Source organism: Pungitius pungitius, chromosome 7 (genome assembly GCF_949316345.1).
Source record: "Pungitius pungitius chromosome 7, fPunPun2.1, whole genome shotgun sequence".
Classification (NCBI taxonomy): domain Eukaryota; kingdom Metazoa; phylum Chordata; class Actinopteri; order Perciformes; family Gasterosteidae; genus Pungitius; species Pungitius pungitius.
The window spans coordinates 8,697,554-8,718,265 of record NC_084906.1 but is presented as its reverse complement, the minus strand read 5'-3'; the positions used below and the strand labels follow the sequence as shown (position 1 = coordinate 8,718,265).

At 42.4% G+C, this 20,712-nt stretch overlaps 1 protein-coding gene across 2 annotated transcripts; it reads right to left on the bottom strand.

Moving 5' to 3' along the window:
- Positions 1–106: 106 nt before the first annotated feature.
- Positions 107–20,196, bottom strand: rad23ab (RAD23 homolog A, nucleotide excision repair protein b). Of its 2 annotated transcripts, XM_037468620.2 has the most exons (10): positions 20,009–20,196; positions 17,796–17,877; positions 17,114–17,193; positions 13,927–14,276; positions 13,641–13,687; positions 12,666–12,793; positions 12,449–12,566; positions 11,985–12,169; positions 10,944–11,099; positions 107–2,670 (listed from the first exon to the last, which is right to left on the bottom strand). In XM_037468620.2, exons 1-10 carry the CDS (start codon positions 20,075–20,077, stop codon positions 2,551–2,553), a joined length of 1,335 nt encoding a protein of 444 aa, XP_037324517.2. In that variant the 5' UTR covers positions 20,078–20,196; the 3' UTR covers positions 107–2,550. The 2 variants fall into 2 exon arrangements, 1 of the variants encoding a protein (XP_037324517.2); XR_005120101.2 differs by lacking the exon at positions 107–2,670 and having other exon boundaries at positions 10,968–11,099; positions 11,407–12,169.
- Between the last annotated feature and the right edge of the window lie 516 nt (positions 20,197–20,712).

Below are 20,712 nucleotides of genomic sequence, written 5' to 3'. Positions count from 1 at the left end.
AATAGCGCTTTCATAGCTCCATTAACTCATAAAACATAAGTTCATCCAACAGTGCAATTACAAGGTATACATTCACAGATCAATCTTAATAAAACATTTTGTCACCCAATTTGTAAAAGCCATTTATTTTTACACAATGCTAAATAGTTTTTCACAACAATTTTGCTAAACCATAAAGTGTATTTAAAGTCGTAATGTACATTTTTTGATAAATCCCAAAGAAAAGAAATGGGTAAGATAAGGCAACACCACACTGGTGGCTTCATCATTCCAACCCACTGTCATGCTATAAACAGCTGTGTAACAATTGCATGCAACCAAATAGCCCTCACAGCTAAAGAACAGCCCGTACAACATTCAAGTGCTCCCGTTCACCCAAAAGTGTATACAAAACGGCTGGTCATTTCCAGTTCAAACACAAGAAAGAGGAGTCAAGGAAGAGACAAAGTACACGCTAAAAACTAGAAAATATATATGCACTTAAATTCCCTTGACACCACCTTTATAAATAAAACGGTAATCATTAGCAATACTTTGACACTGTGCTTTGCTTTATTGTAAACCATAACTCCTTTTGCAAAATGAAAAGTGTTGAAGTTGTTGACAACCATAAGCCATGAATGAACAATGTCTCAGTGGGACAGCTTTAAGGTGCATAGATGTGACATGAGACTAATAGAACACAAACAGATTGTCTGAAAGTAGTCTTTCTTTGGAGCTAATGACATATTGACAATGACAAAGTTAAAATCAACTTTGATTTTATTTAGTGTAATTTGCTCACAAAGCTTGCTATGTGGCACTTAATAATCACTCTTCAATTTCCTGTATCTGAAGACAAACCCTCCACAGTGAGACCATGCTGACAGTTCTTATGCGGAGACCCTTTCTCCTACAAAACGTATCACAGCACACATTATCTGTGTAGACAACAAGAGATCAAAACACTTCATGTGGGACTGCACAACGAGAACATTGAATGTTCCAAATAGAGTGCAAGGGTTTTTTTAATCAAACTGAAGATATTTGGGTCTGAAAGCCCATTTCTGCCATTTTTTTTAATAGATCAACAATTAACCTGTTAATAACAACCACCACCACCAAAAAGTATACGTCAGGTGATAAAATAAAATACTTTCGGTTATATTAAATGAAAATGATTAAATTCTCCCTAAAAATTGTTGTAAACTACGTCAAATGTTTAGTTTTGCCTTACTCGTATCAAAGCAAAATAGGACAAAGTGAAACAGTCAAATTAAATATCAACCAATAAATCCCCCATTCCCCCTTTTTGGTAGGAGAAACCCTACAGCTCAATTGGGTGAAAAAAAATCTAACTAATAGATATCACCATGAAGCTTCACTAGTTGATTGTTGACATTATCAGAAGTGTTTGAATGTGCATATGAGGAATGATATCATGCAAACCTCTGGTGCATTTAGATTTAGGAGTACGCCCACTGAAACAGACAAAGTAGTAAAATACATGTTTTCTTACCGAGAAGTCTGACAGAAGACATGTTATGGAACCAAAATAGTCCAAAATGTATATGTGGACCATGCATGCATGCATGGGGGGGGGGGGGGGGCTTACCTAAAATCCAAATAACAGCACAAAGACCAAGATAGTCAGAAGAAACAACACTAGGAGTCATTATCTCAACATCTTTCCATTCCTAACATTCCTTTTGTTATGGCAAGAATGGGCGGTAAAGATTGAAATGTATTGAGGTCACCTCGCAGATGTCCCTGCCCTTGGATAGAAGCACACACATACACATCTGCACGGTTGATGAGACGTAAAGCAACCACCAGGATTATTGCTATGCTAAAACATTGGAGTGTTTTTTTTACCAATGGCAAAAGAAGCAGAGTAACTGAAATGATCCACCCATATAAAGGAATGAGTGCTCCTAAACAGCAGTCAACAGCTTGCATCACTTTTTCAGGTGAACTCAACATGCGGGGCTTAACAAACGCACATATTTTCATCGTGTGTTTATACCCGACAGATACATTCATGAGTGCACACACTGTGTGTGTACAGTCAAAGTTGAACAAATGATCTACAGGCAGCATGTGTGAACCCCTTTGAAAACTAAAGCCTGTTAGCCTCTAAATCTGGGAGGCCCATTTCTGCCAGCAGAAGAAAACAACAAGATTTAAGAATTTTGACTTTTTCATCTTGTAATAGTCATTTTTAACTGTTTTAATAACATAATTTTGACTTCATTTATTACTTAAATTATTAATTTTTATAATTGTGACTTTTTGTCTGACAATTCTGACAGTTGTTTCTCAGAAGTAGGACTTCTGACTTTCTATTACGGGCGGGAATGGGCTTTCTTACATAAAGGTGACTCCTGCCTGGACTCTGCCGGACAGGATCGCTGGGCACAAGCGGCGGCGGTAATGATGTCAGCAGCTCGGCTCATCCCGGCTGTGTGGAGGGGAGGCGGCCAGGGCGTCGTCCTTCACACACAGCATTGTACGTGCAGTCACATGGCGTGGACCACGTGTAGTCACCTGCTCTGCGGCCCCAATGCTCCACTACTCGTCGTCGTCGTCCCATGTCTGCTGTAGCAGGAAGTTGGCGGCTAGATTCTCGTTCTTCTCGCAGGCGAAGTAGGCCTGGATGACTAAGCCCTCGGGGAAGCCGAGTGCTTTTAACTGGAAAACAATGCACATGTTCATTTCATGTCTCTCACCCGCACAAGCACACACACAACGATGAATGAACACAATATTGCAAAATGCTGCTCTGCAAATATTCCGCATCAAAACAAATGGTACATTTATTGATTAAAAGGTGGAAACACATTTCCTGCATGAGGTGAGCCGATTTGCAGCCTAAAGCTACCATTAACTACTTGATTGAGTTTACCTTTGGGGGAATGCTCCGAGGGAAACATTAGTTGGTAAAGCTATGAGCGGAAAGAGTAGATCTGGTCTGCGCTGCCTTTGCAAAGGTTGAAAAGAGAAATAGTTTGCCGTCTTGGTTCCCCACCAGACGTCAAGCTCCGATTCTGGGGAGCAATAACCTGCCCTTTCTCTACTGACCAACAGGGGGAGTATGGAAGTAAATCTGTGCCATCGGGGGTTGAAATAAAAAGTTGATTGAATTTCTAGCACTGAATATTTATGCATTGAAATTATGTACCTGAATGTTTTTCAACATTAAAACACCGCAAAAAAATTCAACCTAAAAAAAAAAAATGTTGAAATATTCTAAATGGAGGCTACAATATTCAACCCCAAAAAATTCAACCTTGGCACACCAACATCCGGAGGTAACAATATTCAACCCCAAAAAATTCAACCTTGGCACACCAACATCCGGGACACTACGGAAGAGCAATCGATTCTAGATTCAAGATCAGGAGCGTGCGTCAAGCTAAAGGAGCGAGCACCCAAAACACCTTGGGCTTCGGATTGTAGCCATGTCCAATAATAACGGGGCTGTAGCGACCTGTCTTCAAATAAACAGGCGCTGAGAGGCTAAGTTATGGGTGTAGCGGATTGTGACGCGCTGTACCAAAGAAAAAGTCCGCTCCGATCCAATGATGCGTTTTGACAGGTTTATTGAAGTATTAGTCCAACATAATCCGGTATGCATAACGTGCTCAAAGTAAAGAAAAATCCCAACGTAGCAGCGTAGCAAACAGCGGCGCCGCAGCAGCAAGCAACAGCGTCAATAGCGTTCAACAAGCGCAGATAGCGTTCAACAAGCAGTCAGCAAGCGGTCTGGCTCTCAACAAGCGCAGATAGCGTCAATAGCGTTCAACAAGCTTTAGCGATAGCGGTCAACAAAAATACGGCGTCCCCGTCACTCACCCTCTCTTTCCTTCCTCGCTACTTCCGTCTGTGCCTGCTATTATAACCAGTCCAAAAGTTACCGCCCCCAATTACGGTGATATGCAATTAACAAACCCAACAAAATATAACAACCCAAGTGTCCCAAATATAAACCATTCAACTCATATCCACTATCATTTTATATTAGAAAGAACATATATAATAATCACCTTCGTGGCTCCTACACACCAGCCCCTAATTATTAAACTACTATTTAATAATTACACACAATAGGAGTCATGAAATAATTAAAATAAACAGAATACATAGCTCCATTACATTCTTCTTCTTTTTCTTCTTCCGGTCTTCCTTATTTTGTGAGAAGTCAGTCATTAGGGCCAGAGGTTGCCAGCACATAGCCCTGTGATCTGTGTTCACCACAGTCACTATTAGTCAAACGTCAAAGTAAAGTCATAGGTCTATTCAGAAGTCTAGGCCTTGTCATCTGCCTCACCTCGAGGATCGGCCTCCTGCAGCAGGCATACCTTGGTTATAGGCCGGATCAGGCTGCTACTCTTAGTCTTGACACGCACCTGACGCACAAAGCCCTTTCGGTCCGGAAAGGTTTGTAGGACTCGTCCTACAACCCAGGAGTTACGAGGTGCTGCACTGTCCACTACAAGCACCAGATCCCCAGGAACAAGGTTTCGCTTCGCTCCAGACCATCTCTGCCGCTCCTGCAACTGAGGTAAGTACTCCTTAACCCATCTCTTCCAGAACAAGTCTGACATGTACTGGACCTGCTTCCACCTCCTGCGTGCATACATGTCTGCTTCCTGGAAGATTCCTGGTGGCAAAGATGGTAATGCCTTCAAAAGCAGCAGGTGATTAGGTGTCAACGCTTCCAGGTCATTAGGATCCATGGAAGCTTTAGTTATCGGTCGACCATTGATAATGGCTTCCGCCTCAGAGAGAACTGTGTGAAGTCCTTCTTCATCCAAATTTTGCACATTCAAGGTGGAGTTGAGGACTTTACGCACTGAGCGAATCAACCTCTTGAATATTTCCATATCCCTCTCTGATGAGCGTCGTTGCTGTTCTTCATCCAATCCTGAGTTTGCAAGAACCACATTCAACTGTTTCCTCTTCTGACAGAAAGATAAGAGCAAAGTTTTGAATCTCAAGATCCAGGCTACAGACTTTCTCAGACGGATCCATGAGCTGGAGTGGTGGATCATGCAAGACACTGCATCATAGTCAAAACCAATCCTGATCTTCCTTTTCGTAGGATGGTAAACCCTGTGATGCGGGATGTACCAAACCCCTCCATTACGTTCCAAATCCTCTTCAAGCACGCTTTCTGCATAACCTTTGACGAGCAGATCTTCCATGCGGGTTTTATAGTCCGCATGAAATGAGGAATCCTTCTGAAGCCTCTTCTTCAGATGTAAGGCACGCTGTTCAATGATCGTTCTATTCTTTGGCATACTAACGTCCTTATTCCTCAATGGCAGGTTGATCTGATAATGGCCCTTGACCGGTTTTGCTGAACTTGTAATAAGCTCCATGAAATTTTGTGCCTCTCTCGACATGGCAGGCTGTTCCTCCACGCTGCACTCAGGGAAGTCTGTCTTAAACTGCTGCTGTTCATCTAAAGTCACAACTGACACTCTGTTCACGGTAAACTCTGGCTGCTCACTGCCACAGTCTTCATCCAGAGGCCCATTCACTGTCCAGCCCAGCCTTGTCCTGATTGCATAGGGTCCATCTCCTACACTGCGAATCACTTCCAAGGGTTCCAAGGCTTTGGAGACATTTGTCCCAATCAACAGCTCAATTCCAGCATTAATTTCAGGCAAGTGAACAGGTTTCAAATAAGACCATTTCTGGATATCACTTTGTTTTGGTATGTTTCTTTTGTGAACAGGCAGGTGTGTTTGAGTGTAAGCCTTGGGCAGCTCACAGAAATGCTCCCCAGTCAAGCCGGCAACTTCCAGTCCTGGCACAATGTAACTGCTCACCACTTTCTCTTGGCCCATCGTCCGTAGGAGAATACGGACCCGCTTTCCTGGAACATTAAGTTTTTCCCTTAGTGCCTCTGTGCAGAACACGGCCGTACTTCCTGGGTCCAAGAAAGCATAGGTGGTGACAATCGTGTTGCCCTCCTTGGACTTAACTTGCACTGGAACTATTGGAAGTTTGCAATCGTGATCACCAGCCCCTGTAAGCTCACTTGACATCAGGGCGCTGTCGACGGATACCTCTGACTTCCTGTCAGCTTGGTCCGGATCCTTGTCCTTTTCCTTTTGTGGAATGTGAAGAACAGTTGGGTGTTTGAGACCACATTTTTCACAGGAAATCCGTTTTCTGCAAACTCTGCTCATGTGTCCAACGCACAAACAGCCAAAACAGACACCCTTCTCTCTTAAGAAGCCTATCTTCTCTTTGTGTGCCTTCTTCCCCAACTGTGGACACAAATCCAAAACATGTCCTTCTCCACAACAAATGCATGTTCTCCTCGCAAACTCCACACGCTCCTTTCCTCTAGTTTCGGGCTGAGTCTTGTGTATCACAGGAGCTACAGTGGTGGCAAAGCTGGTTCCCTTAATTCCAGAACGAGTTTGTGAATTTAGCTTGTTCACTCCTCTATTAGTTGTCAGTGATGGAGCGTCCTGTATGCTTCCAAACACTGGGTCAGTTAGAATCCGCACTTGTTTCTCTATGAAAATGGTGAGGTCAATGAATGTGGCTCTCTGGCTGCGTCTATCCTGTAGTTCACAGGCTGTAGAACGCCATTTGTCTCGAAATTTGTAAGGCAACTTTTTTATGATGGTTAGCATGTTAGCAGGTATGTCCAGTTCATGCATATATTGCACCTCTTCCATAACGTTACAGCAACCTCTGAGAAAAAGGCTATAATCGCAAAGAGCCTTTGCATCTTCATTCTTGATTGGCGGCCCTGAAAGAGCCTTTTCCATGTATGCGTATGAAATTCTCTGCTCATTTCCAAACTGCTTCTTTAACAATGCTTTTGCTTTAGCATATCCTCTCTCCGGCTCCATATGCTGGCAACTCCTGATCAGTTCTCTAGGGTGACCCCTTGTGTGCTGTTCCAAGAAATACAGTCTGTCACTGTGATTTGTAGTGTTCCTCTCAACACCGTTCTCGAAAGCCTTCACAAATGCATGATATTTTAATGGATCACCATCAAAGATTGGTATCTCCCTCTTAGGCATAGATGAAAGGCACTGCTGTTGCACCAACAGTGATGTTATTTCATTTTGTTTCCTCATAATGTCCAACATATTGTTTTGATCTTCATTTGGACCAGTGTTTAAAGCATTTCCATCTTGCATCCCTTCTAGAGTACTGTGATTCACTGCATGTAGATTGGGTCCATGTGAATTAATTACCTGAGATGGATTTCTCTCATTAGGTCTTGTTCTTGCATCCAGGTAAGCATAGTTGATTTCATCTGACCTTTGTGGTACAAATGGCGTTGCTTTAGCATTGAGGATCAGTTTTTGTCCTTTTACCAGATAGGAGTTCATTCCATCTGAGCGCTTCGATATCGAGGTTCTCTCACTCAAGATGCTCCCAGACTTTAGCACATCCAGTCTTGCCATGTTTGCTGCAATTTCTTCATCCAACTTAAGTTGTTCCTTCCTTTTACGTAGCCGCTCCTCCTCCTCTTCCAATTCATGTTTATTTTTTAATAATCTTTGTCTTGTCCTTAAAGCTGCCAAATCAGCCTCTGTTTTGAGACGTGCAGAAGAAATCGTGGAATCAACAGACTCTCTTCCTGTGGCAGAACTTTGTGATCTGGACACTCTGCTTCCCACATTTGACACACTGTCATTTGGTTTTACATAATCTTGCAGCTCGTCTGCATCAACAATCAAGGCAGCCAGTTGCTGAGTTTCATCAGGTTTTGGAGGCAACTCCTGTTCCTTCATTTCACCATAATCAGTTTGCTCATGTAACTCAAGCAATTCATCTGGCTCAATCAACCATTGGTTAACACGTTTTTGAAATGTGTTGTTATAGGTCACGATGTCCGAAAACCATTCATTTTGAATCTTCTGTTGCTCTTCAGGGAGTAAAGGAACCAGCAGGTCATGTGACTTGGTGGCCTTTCCACACCGATCAATTAAACTTTCCAAGAGAGATTGTACTTGTGAAACATTTTCCTTATTTGTCATGAATGTTTTCATTTGTTGTATGAACCCTTTAATTTTATCCACACTTTTTCTCCTTTCATTTTGAAGCGTTTCGATTTTGTTTGCCAAAGCCTTTGCTGTGGGCTTAGATTGCCTTTTCTCCATCTCCATTTCAGAACTTGAAACAACCTTTTGACTCTTTTTATTTTTCAGTTACTTCTCAATAAATGTGCATCCACTTCAACATTCAAACATGTACAAAACACGTCATGTACCATAGCAGAGCAGCAGCAATCTCAAAGAGCCAAAGCGGAGGTTCAGTGTAGCATTGAGGTCGGCTACAGTGCATCCAAACACTTCCACAGATCCGGAAACGTCACGCACATTAGCAGAGCAGCGGCAATTTCAAAAGAGATGAAGCGGAGATTCATCATCCAACAGTATGGAGATATACAGCACCGAATCCGCACAATCAATGCCAGCAATCGGTATGACCAACTCAAACGGTGTTCAATCCAATAACGTCCCCAATAGACGAACAACAGCATATGCGCCGCATACCTTCCAATATATACAGCTTAACGCACATGAACACACACGAGTGCTTCTTCCGGATTGAAAGTCAGTGCCGTCTTCCGTCCTTTATCTCCGATGGTCCTTTAACGTCCGCAATTGCTTTCCTAATGCCGTGTTTTGTTGACAAAATGTAGCGACCTGTCTTCAAATAAACAGGCGCTGAGAGGCTAAGTTATGGGTGTAGCGGATTGTGACGCGCTGTACCAAAGAAAAAGTCCGCTCCGATCCAATGATGCGTTTTGACAGGTTTATTGAAGTATTAGTCCAACATAATCCGGTATGCATAACGTGCTCAAAGTAAAGAAAAATCCCAACGTAGCAGCGTAGCAAACAGCGGCGCCGCAGCAGCAAGCAACAGCGTCAATAGCGTTCAACAAGCGCAGATAGCGTTCAACAAGCAGTCAGCAAGCGGTCTGGCTCTCAACAAGCGCAGATAGCGTCAATAGCGTTCAACAAGCTTTAGCGATAGCGGTCAACAAAAATACGGCGTCCCCGTCACTCACCCTCTCTTTCCTTCCTCGCTACTTCCGTCTGTGCCTGCTATTATAACCAGTCCAAAAGTTACCGCCCCCAATTACGGTGATATGCAATTAACAAACCCAACAAAATATAACAACCCAAGTGTCCCAAATATAAACCATTCAACTCATATCCACTATCATTTTATATTAGAAAGAACATATATAATAATCACCTTCGTGGCTCCTACAGGGGCTTTAACTCTTCTTCATGCCATCAGTGTGGCAACGTATGAAGAAATACATAAAAGAACATATAATGTTCACCCTAAACCAAAACGTTTGCTTGCCACTGACGATATACAACTCTTTTAAAGTATACAAATCAACTAAAATCCCATAAGCTCGGTTGGCCGAGTGTGTAGCACAGCCGCTTTGTGGCATAAAGTTATTTTGCGCGACACGGTTCGAATCCCGGTTGTGGCGGACTTTTAATAAATGTTCTTTTATGTATTTCTTCATACGTGGCAGTGAGGTAGTGCTCACTTATACAATCGTAATCGCTGCAATGGATATGGGATGCATTTTTGAACATTTTCAGCACAATATGTTTGCAAATGTCTGACGACTCAAGTGACGGAGGCAGACAAGACCTGCCTGCCGGGGGAAAACAAACACGCACCCGTAGCCAAACCAGTAGTTCAAAAACCAGTAGGCACGTAACACCGTCACTGAAAAATGGGTTCTCGTTTCAGACTTTACGAGCAAATACAGGATCCCTTTGAGATAAATTCTAAAGCCTCGCATTAAGACGTACATCCCTTTATGTAAGACTCTGCGCTACTTGCAGGTCGCTGTGTTGTGTCAGATCCTCAATAAAGTTTACCCATGGCCATGAAGACTCATTTAACGTTACGTGGACTTTGAATGCCGCTTAATACCCAACTGAGATCGGCTTGTGCCGCTCTGAAAAAGGATCCTTCCACCGACGCTACTGCGGTTATTCCTGCATGTCCTGTCGGGTTTATGCATCTGCACGCTCCGTTAAAGCCGCTGCCCCCCCACTACGATACAGCGGCTCATCTGCCTCTTCAAGCGCGTTCCTGGTTTCAAAACTCCGCCAATCACTCCTAACAGCTTGTCGAAGGATCTCAGCATTATTAAATGAATTCAAAACTAGAAGAAGAGGCGTATTGTGAGCGGCTGTACGCTCTCGTTTAACTTCCGCTTAGTTCATGTCCAATACAGTCTGTTAATGTACAAATGTCAGCTGTCTATTACGGAATCTTACAGACACAAACCACACTGATGACATGAAGAAGAGTTAAAGCCCCGTTATTATTGGACATGGCTACAATCCGAAGCCCAAGGTGTTTTGGGTGCTCGCTCCTTTTGCTTGACGCACGCTCCTGATCTTGAATCTAGAATCGATTGCTCTTCCTTAGTGTCCCGGATGTTGGTGTGCCAAGGTTGAATTTTTTTGGGTTAAATATTGTAGCCTCCATTTAGAATATTTCAACATTTTTTTTTTTTAGGTTGAATTTTTTTGCGGTGTTTTAATGTTGAAAAACATTCAGGTACATAATTTCAATGCATAAATATTCAGTGCTAGAAATTCAATCAACTTTTTATTTCAACCCCCGATGGCACAGATTTACTTCCATAGGGGAGACTCCTCTGGTCCTGTAGGATAGTCGCTAACCACAAAAGGTTGGGAACCGCTGGTGTAGAAGTCTATGATAAGATGACTCTACTTTCCTAATTTATTTTCCTCAGTTTCCACAGAGCTATACGGTACCGGTACGGTAATACAGCATCATGTTTATTCAGTAAATTATGGATACAAGCGTGGTCACTTCTGCTCAGTTCACACGATGCACACCTGTGTGTCAAGAAGCTCTCGTCTGTGACTGTGCAACCTACACGTTGACCAACAAGAAAGGAGCCAACTAACCCTCTCAATGGCTTCCTTCTCCTGTGGGGTGACCTGGATGTAGTTTGTCCCTGGGGGGGACCCCTGGCCCTCGGACTCAGCCTCGTCCCCCGCCGGGTCTCCGGCTCGTGGCTCATTCAGCATCTGTACAAAACACTCCTGGTGCTGCGTAATTTGCTGTAAGTCATACATTTAGATGATGTAAATACTACAGTACCAAAAGTTCAAAACACAATTCTTCTTAATCGGCTGAGAGTCTACCCAGAAATGTTCTCTTCAGAGGATCCTTTACCTTGAAGTAAAGGGTTTTTTCTAAGATTAAGGGTTCTGAAGAGTGCGATTTATCTTGTTATTTAGTTTTCTTGTAAAACAATGCTCATGTGTAAATTACAATAATTACACAGTTGGAAACGACAGTCTAGAATTATGTATCATTAACATATAAGAAAACCATATCAGCCACTTAGAAGGGATGTACGCTTACATGGAACGTCGGGATTTTCAGGAAGAGGCCCCACAAGAAATCACATTGGAGGCCACGAGATACGACTGGAGATTTCCTCAGTGTGCTTCTGTTTAAGTCCAACCCAGAGCCAGCTCCGTCCCTGATTAAACACTTTGTGTATTCGATATGTAGAGCCTGGCATAGGGGTACCTGTTGGGCCTGCTTAGAATGTAGTCACTTCTTTGAAGTGTCTGAATGAAATGTGTTTGTTTTACAACTATACATGATATTTCCTGATTAATACTACCTCTGCATTAATGTGCATTCTAACTATTTTATGTCCTGTTGGCTAGTTGGATCTACAGCTATGTATCATATTCTGGAAGATCATCGTATGTCTTTGGCTCAGCTGAACCATGTGTCACTAAAAAGAAAACAGGCGTTTTCAGTGCTTGGACGTGAAACCTTTTAGAGTTTCTTTAGATTAAGAAGTAGAAAGATGTCCTCAAATACAAGTGCCTCAAATGTATGTGCACGTACGTGCAATATATTGTTAGAAAATATTCTTGGGTGTTATGCATTTAAGTCCTTCCTGGTCAAAAAGGTCGATGTGCTACCTGCAGTAGCTGCGGGTTGTCCCTGCCTAGCTGCTGCAGGAGGGCCGGCAGGAGGGCCGGGTTCTGCTGGATGATCTGCCTCATCTGCTGGAACTGAGGCTGGTTCCCCAGGAACTCCAAAGGGTTCCCTGTGGAGACCGAACCCCCCCCGTGGGAGGGAGGCTGGCTGACGGACTCTGGCCCCGCTGGAGAGAGGACGAGCTGGTTATACACAACTACAAACCCGACTGTTCCAGGACAAGCCGGGCACCAGGGGTCCGTGTGGCTGAGAACGGGTATTGTTAGAATTTGATCAATACTGATACTCCTATCAAAACTCTCATTGATTATTTTCCATAAGCAAAAATAAATCTGACAAGAAACAGAATTAATTCATTTGTTTTGTGTTTTTCAGAAAGAAACTGAGATATGAATGAAATAATAAGTAAAGTTAACCAACAGAGATGACACACGTGTGCTCTTACTGTTTGAAGTCACGGGGGGCTGCTGGGGTTCTTGGGTAGCGGGGGCGGGGGGGTCGGATGGCACACTGGGTCCAACTGGCTCCTGAGGTGGCGGATCACTGGCCGCTGCAGGAATGCCCTACAGTTCATAAACATTTACTTCACACACTGGAATAAAGCAGGAATGGACCTCCACCCCCCACCCCCGGGCCCCTCCCCAGGGTGGTTAAATCCTCACCGTGAGCAGGTACTCCACTGCTCGGTCGGGGTTGTTGTAGCTGGCTCTGAGTGCGGCGACTACCTCCTCCCGCTCGTAACCCATAGACATGATCTCCGACACCAGGCTCTCATAGGCAGGACCCGTCACTGTGGAACCCACAGTAAATAAAACTATATTAGTTTGAAAAGTCTCCTATATTATGTCCCTACATTTCTGTTGCTATGCAAACAGTGAGTTCACTTGAGTCCTGTTTTTATAAATCCGCAAAGATCATGTTCAATAACTGATATAAAGTTCCATACCAGCGGTACAGAAAGCCATCCCTCAATGTAACACTCAATGTGGCACAAACAGACACTTCAAAGTAACCAGCTCACTCAGAGAAAGCAAGTTAGAAAACACACTACATGCACGGCCTTTGGATGTCAACCACATCAGACAGACGCTGCTCTGTGTGTGTGTGTGTGTGTGTGTGTGTGTGTGTGTGTGTGTGTGTGTGTGTGTGTCAGGAGAAGAGAGTTGAGCTTTTCACGTCACAATGAGTCTGTTGAGCAGCAGACCTGAGTTTGGGCCTTGAATGGAGTTACTTTGAATGCAGGTCCGTGATTATCTTTCCTTTCATCCAGCTGCTTTGCAGTCACAGCGATACTTTCCCCTCTCTGCTCGCATGTACAAAATAACTAAAACGAGCCAATTGGAAAAGCAATTACATCCATGGCCGGCACATCGGCATTGTCCAACAGCAACATAGATAGAGAAATCCTGTTTCAGTTATCCTCTGCCCCCATTTTTTAAACAAACAGCGTCTCATTCAGCACATCTAGGACCAAACATACAATTGCTTTATCTTCTCATCTTGTTGGAAGACACTGGCAAGTTCATTCACACTATCCACCGGGCACTACATTCTAAAACAACAGGCAAGGGTAAGCAACCTTTACACTGGTGTTTATTCTGTTAAGAGAGAAGGAGATGAAATCCCAGATGCATTACCCAGTATGGACGCTGCTTCTTCTAGGAGACCCAGATCATCGACGAGGCTTTAACAGAAAAAACATACAAACAATTACAATGAGCAAAGAAACAACACCAGACGTCTATCTAGCTCAGAGGCTGCAAAATGCTAAAGTAGAGCTTTGGCTCAATAAGTTTTAAATACATAATTATAGAAATATCTGGTAAAGACACATGCTAATCCTCACACCATGCCATTTGAACTTGTTTAAAAGAAAGGAACTACCTAAACCAGGATTTCAACACGTAAACACGGGTCTCACACCTGGCAGCAGTGGAAAGGACTTCTGCAGGGGGAGATGGTTCGTTCTCAGAGTCGTCCTCTGGCTTTTTGTCCGGGTGGGCCGTCGGTGTGGGAGGGGCCGCAGGGTCCGGTGTTGTCTGGGCAGCCTCGGCAGCTGGGGCAGAGGATTGGGCCGAGTCTGACTGTTGGGCTGCTTCTGAGTCGAGGCCTGCCGTCACTTCGACACAAGCCAGGCCGGTGTCGCCTGTGGCTGGGAGCGGGGCTTCAGGGCAGGGGGCCGACTGTGGGGCCGACGCAGGACCTGGTGGTGCTGGAGCAGCCGGTTGGGGGGTCGGCTGTGGAACAGCTTGAGGTGGAGGGGCAGGTTTAGGCTGTAAAGACAGTGTAGTGCGCACGTAAGGAGAAAATGTCGAAGCTTGAGAGGATACTGGCATCACGTGGCACTAGTGGTACATCCTGTGGTACCGACCTGGTCATTGATCAGGTTGGGGAAAGCTGGTTGGGGCTAAATAATGCTACAAGGTAAGGCTACATTTTAGTCATCTGAAATAAGTAATGTGACTTCCCACCTTGAGATATAAAGAATAGGTTCCACGGGTACCCACACAGCTTCTGACCTTACATCAAAGCCACGCAGTTTTGGTTTAAATATCATTTCAATGTGTTGTGTTTGTTTTTCCCTAAAATAGTGCGATTTATTATTTCTGTATAATGGACACATCAAATGTTGTAATTGCACTCAGGTGCGATGATCTTATTTGTATTCAAATCTAGTGAGAAACACTGCGACTTCATCCATAACTCACAGATAGGGACACATGCACACCTGTAAAACAATATAAAATAATACAAATACAATTGCTACCAAGTTGTAAAGACAGGGCACCATATCATATGGTTGCGCCCAAGAAATTCAAATTAAAGAAGAATAATAAAAATAAATCAAGTAAAACTGATGTGCCATGAATTGTGTTCCAACCACTACACAGACAAAAGAGAGAGAGATAAAGATAAATAGGCTTGTGCTGTCTGAGACATGGTGAGAAGCTGATGTGGCCAGGAAAGGGAAGTTTGGGCTCCTCTGCTGGAGCTGTTTCTCCCGCTTCTCGACATAAGCGGTTGAAGATGTGTGAGGTTGTGTGACTGGTGTAAAGCTCACATCAGATGTCTGTCTGTCCCAGCTGTAACAGGCGCTGCGACCACCACCACAACAATGACACAAGTATGAAAATATAAACGACGAATATCTGTCCCTGGGCTTTATTAGCACTATGGTCGGCCAGGAAGGGAGAGCGCAGTTTGTGAGTGTCTTAAAATAGTGCAGGCAGACTGTATGAAGCCCACTAAACTGGATACAATATACCAGCCTGATCAAAAGAATATGATCCTGCTCTTAAAATGTGGGGAACTACAGAATGCTGTATATTATTGCTCCTCTATTTTCAGTTAAGAATAAAATAATAAAAAACATATTGAAGTAAATCTGTGCCATCGGGGGTTGAGAACCGCTACTGCGGTTATTCCTGCATGTCCTGTCGGGTTTATGCGTCTGCACGCTCCGTTAAAGCCGCTGCCCCCCCACTACGATACAGTGGCTCATGTGCCTCTTCAAGCGCGTTCCTGGTTTCAAAACTCCGCCAATCACTCCTAACAGCTTGTCGAAGGATCTCGGCATCATTAAATTAATTCAAAACTAGAAGAAGAGGCGTATTCTGAGCGGCTGTACGCTCTCGTTTAACTTCCGCTTAGTTCATGTCCAATACAGTCTGTTAATGTACAAACGTCAGCTGTCTATTACGGAATCTTACAGACACAAACCACACTGATGGCATGAAGAAGAGTTAAAGCCCCGTTATTATTGGACATGGCTACAATCCGAAGCCCAAGGTGTATTGGGTGCTCGCTCCTTTAGCTTGACGCACGCTCCTGATCTTGAATCTAGAATATATTGCTCTACCTTAGTGTCCCGGATGTTGGTGTGTCAAGGTTGAAATTTTTTGGGTTGAATATTGTAACCTTAATTTCTGTTGCGGCTGAATATTTCAACATTTTTTTTTTTTAGGTTAAATTTTTTTGCGGTGTTTTAATGTTGAAAAACATTCAGGTACATAATTTCGATGCATAAATATTCAGTGCTAGAAATTCAATCACCTTTTTATTTCAACCCCCGATGGCACAGATTTACTTCCATAAAAACTGAAGTGGAAAAGGGTAATATGTACTTAATTTTGAGACATTATATAATAACAAATCGTAGCACTTAAATTGTAATTATAATGGCACTTTTCTATAACATGTTTTGAAACTGCTTATTTGACGAAATCGTACTGTCTTGTTACTTGTTCTTCTGAGTTTATATCTCTATGTGGAAATGCACTTATTGTAAGTCGCTTTGGATAAAAGCGTCAGCTAAATGACATGTAATATAATGTAACGTAATTAAGACATGACAAATTTGGGGTGGCGAGGGAGGCAGGGGGCCATCAATGTTTCTGTATCATCAAAAGGGGGCTCGACCAATGAATTAATTAATGTGTTAATGCAATATTAATGTGTTCACTTGCCAAAGCCCTAATACACATCTATTAACCTGAAGGAGCTGAAACATGCTGCGATGTGGGAAGTGCAGCGACAGCAGAAAGAACTCATCAACCCAAATATTGTAACAGGACTGCTCGTTTTTTCCTGTTGTCGGTACTTAAGGCAGCAGCTGACGAGGAGCAGTACCAGGAAATAAGCTGGGACACGTTCACAATGTTTAAGTTCCTGGCTTTGAACAGGCCAATACGTTATGACGTGTGAGCACAACCAATCCCCTACCAAACATTTTACAAGTAGAATCGATACTACCTGTACTGGAACAATGCTTACCACTGGGTTTCCACTTTGAACACAATATTTTAATTTGCTCACATGTTTTCAATCCCTTCTACTTTTTTCATTTTTTCAAGCATTGTTAAACTACAGCCATAGAAACTCCTGCACCTCCTGCATGTGTTTCAAGTGCAACGGGATGCCCTTAGGCAGCTGAGTGGCTTTTAATCTGAAAAGTCTACAAATATGTTAGCTTGATAGCAACCATAAACAGAAAAGATTAGACTTGATATATTAGAACATAGAGACTGTATTTCTATTAAGAAAAATGAATCACAGCAGAGTTGAGTATGATATGACAGAAGAAAGAAAAACAATCCAAAGGGACACCAACCTTGGTAACCATGACCACCACAAAGTTTTTCTCATCGATTTTGTACTCTTTCAGCGTGGTTTCATTGTTTAGGATTTTTCCTGTGACATTAAAAGAAAAGAAAAAATTAAGAAGAAAAAAATGAATTGTTTAATTAAAAGCTTCACATGTAAATCTGAAGGTAACAAAGACAATGAAGATCTTAGTTTCAGGTGATTATGGACTAATAAAATATACTGAATGTCAGTCCATTTCCGAATATAAATTCCCTCTAATCCTGCTTACTAGTGCAATGGCTTGAACAGTGTTACAGTAATGCACAGACCTTAACAACAGATGTGACACACGCTCATGATCAAATACGTTCAGCTCTTTTGGGAGTGGAACATCCCCCAAAACGGTGGACTTTTAATAACCACTTAATACTATTAATAACTACTGAATAGTGCAGTGAGTATTTCAGTCTGTGGACACCTCGGATGCATTGAGGCTCTCAGCACGGCAACATCCATGTTTGAAGTCATTTTGACAGGATATTGGTTAGGATAGTTTCACACTTAGGTGCTGCTGCTGCTTTAGCAATTCTTTTTAGATTTTTTTTTAGAAGTTTAAGAGTAAAACATTGAAAGAAAGAAATCATGTTTTGAGTTGTTCTCATATACGATTTTGAAAAACGTGGTTTTGTTGTATTTCTCCAGCTCACCTGCATAGATCAGTTTTTGTCCCGCAGCAGGAAATGCATCTTTTCCTCGGTCCTTCTCTATTTTCTCTTTCAGGGCTTCAACCTGTGAAGAAACATTAATATCAGCATATATGAATATCTTAGAGAGAAGCTTGAGATACATTTGTATGTTATGTATCTCAATCTCATATATACAGTGGACGAGCGGACATCATTATTAGGTACACCTGTTCAATTGCTTGTTAACACAAATTGTCAATCAGCCAATCACATGGCAGCAACTCAAAGCATCTAGGAATGCAGACGTGGTAAAGTTCAAACTGAGCATCAGAATGGGGAAGAAAGGGATTTAAGTGACTCTGAACGTAATTGTTGGTGCCAGACGGGCTGGTCTGAGTACGTCACAAACTGCTGATCTACTGGGATTCTCACCCACAACCATTTCCAGGATTTACAGAGAATGGTCCAAAAAGAAGAAATATCCAGTGAGCGGCAGCTCTGTGGAGGAAAATGTCTTGTTGATGTGAGATGTCAGAGGAGAATGGGCAGACTGGTTGGAGATGATAGAAGGGCAACAGGAACTCCGATAACCACTTGTTACATCGAAGGAATGCACAACACCATCTCTGAACACACAACATGAGAAACCTTGAAGAAGATGGGCTACAGCAGCAGAAGTCACCAGGGCTACTCCTGTAAACTAAGGACAGGAAACAGACTACAATTCACACCACAATGGGACAATAGAAGATCGTAAACCTTGCCTGGTCTGATGAGTCTCGATATCAGCTGAACATTCAGATAGTCGGGTTAGAATTTGGCGTGGTTAAGAGGATAGCATGATAATGTTGTTATTTAACTTTTTAAGGACTAATAACTATTTAGGATAATAAAATGAGACACATAAATCCAATGTTTTTAATCTTCTAAGGAGTACATATCAAAGAGATGCTGTGTAGTTACGGCTGATTTATGGCCTCAGAGGCTGTGAAGTTTTTTTTTTTTTTACTTCTCCACGTTTTCTTTTAAGCTTTCCTGAATCTTAAAAAAAGAGACAGTTCGACCACAGAATAGGGTTTTTTGGTGGTTGGTTTATGGGGTGGTTCTTGCTTTTTGCTGAACTGTGATCGAGAAGATGTAGATAAAGATCTCCGGACTGAACACTTTTTTCTTCATTGAGACTAACCAAAACTTCATCCACTCACTCCACACAGAGATGTACAGAGGTTGGCTATTAGTCGAGTTTTTAATTATCTTCGGTACTGCACCATGTCAGAAAGCTCATATCATCTCAAACTGGTTTATTGAACATGACAATGAGTTCACTGAACTTCAATGGTCTCTAAGTCACTCACTGCAATAGAGCACCTCTCTCTCTCTCTCATATATATATATATATATATATATATATATATATATATATATATATATATATATACACATATATATATATATATACACATACACATATATATATATATAAATAAAAATATAATATATTATCAATTAATATATAATAAATATTAAGAATTCTATCATCACATATATGGTGTGTAATGGCTGTTTTGGGTTTATCACGTGATATCACTTCACAGGTTACTTTATTAGTTAACGTTAAGTAGTCCGTATACGATTTGATAAGAACATTTTTTTGAAAGTCTCTTTTCTACAAAAACTGTTCACTGGCCAGCATTATCATTACTACAAATAGGACGTTTCAAATATCGCATCGTCATTCATGGTGAGACTAAAAAGAAGTCAAACACCTCAATGAAAGCGAAAATAATTCCGGGCAGTGGTTTCAAAATAAACCTCTAATGCTGTGCGTCACAAAAGCGTCTGGGGAACACCAATAATAGCAGTGTAGACAACCAGAGGAATAAGGACCACACATCTTACTGTGCTGTAGGACAGATGAAAACATAACGATGGTTACGTCTTTCTAGAGAGTGCACGGCGTGTTTTGACATGACCGTCATCAAGTTACGCTTTTACTTTGAAAGGAACCTACATTCCCCCACATGAACTCTGCAGAAACACTCACCCCCACCTTTTAAGTGACATAAACGTAACGTTACTTTTTAAAAATAAGCTAAATAACTCATCTATCTTCTACAGAGTTGAGCATCCACTGCCACGGTAGTATATTAATATTAGCTAAACAGCCCGGTATGCTAAAGCGTGTGCGTCTCACTGTGTTTACTTCGGCCCCGTCAACTTGTCCCGTTACTCACCGTCATGTCTGGCTCTATCTCTATTCTGAACGTCTGTTGCTGGAGCGTCTTCAGGGTTATCGTCAACATCTTTCGACGCAAATAAGAGGACTTGAAGGCAATATTCCGCCTGTAGCCGCTCTTTTTTTCTCACAGGACTGAATCAGACGCGTGTGTGACTCAGCTGTCTTAGCGCGGAACAGAGGGGGGCGGGGGGGGCGCGAGCGCCATCTACTGCCGGAAGTGGGGCGCGACACGCTGCCACCTTCAAGTGCAGCCGGAAATACCGCAACGCTGAGAGGATACAATTTGCATTTTTATCTGCTCGCATTTGTTTTTTCTCTCGGCTACTTTGTAAGAATATCCTTAAACGTTGGCAACTCTACTTGATTTTGTCTGTTGTGTAGGTTAAATTACAAAGACAATGGAATTTAATTTTGTGAAAAAAGTAATTCACAGAAAAAGACATCCAAAAACTACAGGACTCTACACAAACATATATTTATATGAGACGTATAATTGTTGCAATGACAGAAACTGACCTGCGGGTTTTCTTTCGCTTTAAGCATCAAGTAATTTTTTTCTTCACTAATCTTTCCTTATATACGTCGTCCTATAGCTCACTAAACGGCGACTTCTCATTTTACGTGAATGGTGTATTGTCCCCACTTATTTTTTCCTTGCAATAGATACTTTAGATAAAACCTAGACTACCCACCATGGAT

What these genes read in the sequence shown, in the direction of transcription:
- rad23ab (XM_037468620.2), bottom strand. Translation starts at nt 20,077, where the DNA reads ATGTTGACGATAACCCTGAAGACGCTCCAGCAACAGACGTTCAGAATA. An exon ending in GTCCTTTCCACTGCTGCCAG is followed by an intron (nt 13,688 to 13,926) that starts GTGTGAGACCCG and finishes TTTCTGTTAAAG; the next exon opens with CCTCGTCGATGATCTGGGTC. An exon ending in ACAACCCGCAGCTACTGCAG is followed by an intron (nt 11,100 to 11,984) that starts GTAGCACATCGA and finishes TATGACTTACAG; the next exon opens with CAAATTACGCAGCACCAGGA.